This window comes from Pteropus vampyrus, unplaced genomic scaffold (genome assembly GCF_000151845.1).
Source record: "Pteropus vampyrus isolate Shadow unplaced genomic scaffold, Pvam_2.0 Scaffold241, whole genome shotgun sequence".
Classification (NCBI taxonomy): domain Eukaryota; kingdom Metazoa; phylum Chordata; class Mammalia; order Chiroptera; family Pteropodidae; genus Pteropus; species Pteropus vampyrus.
Genome location: NW_011889022.1, coordinates 317,896 through 322,215, shown reverse-complemented (window position 1 = coordinate 322,215; position 4,320 = coordinate 317,896). Strand labels below are relative to the sequence as shown.

Sequence of the window (4,320 nt, the reverse complement as noted above, 5' to 3'; positions counted from 1 at the left end):
TATGCTCCGTTTTTCTTCAAAACGGCTTCAAAGCATTATTTTTCATTCAATATCATGTTTCTGAAAAACAGGCAAATGATAATATCATTAACCGACCCATTCCCGTGAGCTACCCTAGTAGCTTACACGGATTATCCCATCAAATCTTCATCAGAAACTGAGACTTAGAGAAGTTAAATAACTTGCCCAGAGTTACACTATTACTGAGGAGAAAAGCGAGATTCGAGCCAGGGAGTCTAGCCGAAGAGTCCTTGTTATTTACCTGTTGGACTAGAATTCGGTATTTTTTTTTTTTACAGTTGAGAAAATTCTGATGTCAGAGGACTAAAGAACTTTCTCAAGACCAAAACACAAATTTTTTGGAAATGTACAGTAATTGGCATGAGAATGAGCTTTTGCTGAAAGATTATCCCGACCTTAAAAATAATAATATAATTCTAAACACGTCCAGTAAGCCAACAAACCATATTGACTTTGTAATAAATTATCATTGGGACATATGGTCAGGTTTTTATTTTGTGACGGTGCTTTCTAGAAGCCGTTTCACAGAGAGGTGGGGGTAGAGTGTGTGAACTGAGGCAATTGGCATCGAACTAATAATCGTATTTTTTTAAATATTAGCTATTCTCATGGTTATTGAGTTAATATTTGGAAGTATTTCTGTAAGTTAGAAGTTATGGGAATGGCATTTATGAATATCTAGTGGTATAAAAGCACATCACCTCAAACGTTTGTTTGGCAGGAAAATAATCCTTCTAAAAACAGTTGCACGGCACTCGAGATGAGAAATAGCATGTTAGCCGTGATCAGAAAGGACTTCTTAAAAGCTGTCTTTCAGGCGGGAGGGACAGCCGTGACTCCCTAGGGAGACACAGTGTCTGTGACGGGCTGGGAGACCCAACGCGAAGCCCTCTTCGTTTAAGGCCATCTTTCTGTCTTAACAGAAAAGTCATTCACATTTTCAATCCTTTCAGAGTTTGTGGAGATGCCAGCATTTCAACTCCTTTATCGAGGTTTTTTTTTTTTCTTTTTTCTTTTTTTTTTTTGAGACTTGCTCCTTCCTAAATTTCATTTTAAACATTAAATAAGATGCACTTTACTTCATAAGATTTGTACATTCTGTAAATTCATGGAAAATTAAATATTTGAAAAAAGATTGCTTGGAGAGTGGATAGCGCTCGTCATTATTAAATGAAATCGAATGTATAATAAATCCAGAGGGATGAAGAATGTTGCATAAGAGACATTCTAGGAGGCTTCTCCAACATTTACTTCCCTGTGACTCTCATTTTTATGTTTTTTTTTTTTTTTCACTTTAAAGAATATGGTTTTGTTTTTCTCTAAACACCAACTTATCTGTTCTTAAAACACAACGTGGGAAGGAGCGTTGTGCCCGACCCAGAACTGGATAAATGAGAGGTCTTCCGAAGAAAAGTGAAGCGTGAGAGTTAGGGCGCTGATCAAACTCCTGCCTGGTCTGCTTGCTTTCTTGTGTCGTACAGATTTGTCGAACTGAACATTCTGATGAAGGAGGGATAAGTAAGGACAAGTACAGCTATTATACATCAAGCGATGATCATGCAGTATCGAAATCTAGTAATTCAAAAGTCTGTGAGCAAACTGCTCAGATCAGAAAGGAGAGGATTTAAAGTCGACATAAGTGGTCTTGATAGCAGGACTCAGACTTTTAAATGTGCAAATGAAATCAGTCAAAGGATGTAAAATTTCTCAGAAAACAGGACATATTGGAAAACTCTTAGCTGTCGAATTAAGGATACTTTTACCTCAAAATATCTACCTTTGGGGGAGTGAAAAGCCATTATGAATGGAAAGTGGTAATCAACCCAAAATGCTAGGTTTTTGGTTTATTAACAACACTTGCTAAGAACTAGAGCACTGGGTATTAGAAGCTAGGAGTTATTCTTACATTTAGCGGGGGCTGTGCTTATTATCCGAATTTTCCCTTTTTCTATAGCCCCACTGGGACCCTGGCACCTGAGCCAGGGGTAGTGGCCACCTCCTGCTGTCCCCCGATGCTTTGCTGAGACCGTTAGGCCCCTAAGGTGACCAGAAAGCAAGGAGCAGCTCAGGCCTAAAAGTGCTGGGACATATTCTAGGTCACGTAGCTAATTATTGTCAGAACCAGGGCTAGAATCAAAAATGACCCCAGACCACTGCTCTTTGCAGTTTATCATGCTGCCTGCCCTTTACACCAGTGTTTTTCAAACGGTAGAGCCCGTTTATAAAAGAAATTCTAACATAGAATCTCGGCGTATCAGAAGGATAAAAATAAAACGTTCTACTTGAAGCCAAGGTGACGAGCACAGCGCCCAGGCCATTAAGCCTTCTGGCCTCTCTTTTTCATTCCCACCAGTCTCTTAAAGAAACCTGACTCCACAGAGTCAGATTGAATGCGCACGACCTACCAGAGAGGTTTGAGTCATTGACATTCCTGTGAGGGTAACTACTTCGTTGACTGCTTTTCATAAACGTCCTTTTTGTCTAACGTCTTCACTTGAGCTGCTTTTTTTAGCTCAAAGTACGACAGACGACAGGAACAGGTAGCAAAGTGTAGTGAGCATGTCGCTGCACGCTCGGAGTCCTCCAGTCCAGAATGACAGCCATGTTAGGGGGCCGGAGGGGAGGTTGGGAAGGACACGGAGTCCTCTGTTAGTGAAGGAGATGCCCATTTCTGTTCCATGTGCCTTGCACCTGCGCCTGTGCCAAATTTATCTAATCAAAGGTATATGCATGGAAGTAGAAGAATCCTCTCTCCACGCATCCCCAAAGTTGCTGAGTGCTTGCCTGCGGTGACAAATCCTGAGCACATGGCCCTGCTTACTTACTGCTTGGGGAACACACCTCGGTACTTACTTCTGTCCCCACCCTGTGCATTTGATTCTTAAGCTTAGAGATGATCATGACATTGCTGCTTACTTTTAAGTTGAAATCTCATTTTTGTTTCAGATTCTCCTTCTTCTGTGGTTAACAAACAGCTCGGATCCATGTCACTTGATGAGCAACAGGGTGCGTGCAACAGGAGATGCGCTAAGGCCACCCGTCCATAGTTCTCGCACACGAACAGCTCCCCCTCGCGCTCCTTAGCTTTCCATTTCGGTTCCGGCCCAATAGCATTCCGTGGGCTAAGTCGCCCTCGGCGGTATCCTACACAGAGCCTTCCTGGCCCATGCAAATGATTTTCTACGTAAGCTAAGTTAATTTCTGCCTTTGGCCCTTCACACCAACTTTGAACTCTCTTCTGTAATAATCCTGTGATGGATATAAAGTCTATCCATGTTTTAAATTCTAGGTATCATAAAATTGTGTAGAACTGCGGATGTGTGGTTAGCATATTACCTAGTAGATAATTTAGAAAAGGTCATGTGAACGTAGTAATACTGACTATTACTACATTGCAGGAGTAACGATACTTGGTGTTATGTTTCACTTTTCTGGTGGTTAAGCTCCCGACGGCTTTAATTATCAGGAATACAGTTACGAATTACAGTCACGAAGCTCCAAAGCCGCCAGTCAGAAGGGAGAACAGCTCCACCCTCCGCTTGCACTTTAGAGAGGTATAGAATCAACCTCAAAGCCTTGAGCAGAGCCTGATGAGACAGATCTTACAAATAGTTTTCAAAAATTTAAAAAATAGTAACTTAGCACTAAAGCCATGTGCTCTGTTTAATTGGCTGAAAGTTACATGTGTGAGACGACTCACTTGTCAGCAGTATTGGGGAGGTTAAGTACTGCTATACTACCTGTTTGTTGATTTTAACTGCCTTCTTGGAGAAATATTCAGAAACTAATTTTAAAAACAAATGGGCAAACTCTTCTGCTTCCGATCTTAAGTCATCGTTTACAGACCTGAGATGACAAGTCTCGCTGTAGGGTTTTCTGCTCTTGGGAATGAATGAATGAATGGGTTGGTAGTGAACTAAGGAGTGGAGCATGCTCATTGCAGTGGCACGAAGCGCGAAGAATCGTCGCTTTCGGATGAAGCGCAGCTCTAGGAGCATATTACGGTGTCTTATGCTGTCGTTGAAAACTGCTACCTAATCAAATTGTTTCTGGTAAGGCTGTGTGAATGTAAATAGTGTATTGTTACCAGGGAGTTTGTAGCCAGATTCGTATGCTGGAGAATCATACGGAGTAATTTCCGTGCAATGATATCGAATGTTATATTCAATTCAAATTGGTACTTAATTGACATATGCTACGGGATATACTGGAAAGATACAAAGCATAGCTCCCTGATTTGGGGCATCAAGGCCTGGGTGAACGATGATGCCATTTACTAGGGTAGACTAGTTTGGAGGC

The 4,320-nt window shown here is 41.4% G+C and overlaps 1 protein-coding gene across 4 annotated transcripts in view; it reads left to right on the top strand.

Annotated features, from left to right (window-relative positions):
• The window catches only part of DCAF6 (DDB1 and CUL4 associated factor 6), a 57,896-nt gene that overhangs the window by 39,238 nt on the left and 14,338 nt on the right, over positions 1-4,320 (top strand). For 2 of the 4 annotated variants that reach the window (XM_023519933.1, XM_023519934.1), the window contains one exon: positions 2,968-3,027. The exons of the other annotated variants lie outside the window; for them this stretch is intronic. In XM_023519933.1, coding sequence (XP_023375701.1) covers positions 2,968-3,027 — 60 coding nt within the window. Of the gene's footprint in view, positions 1-2,967; positions 3,028-4,320 lie in introns of those variants that run through there. 4 annotated transcript variants of the gene reach the window in all.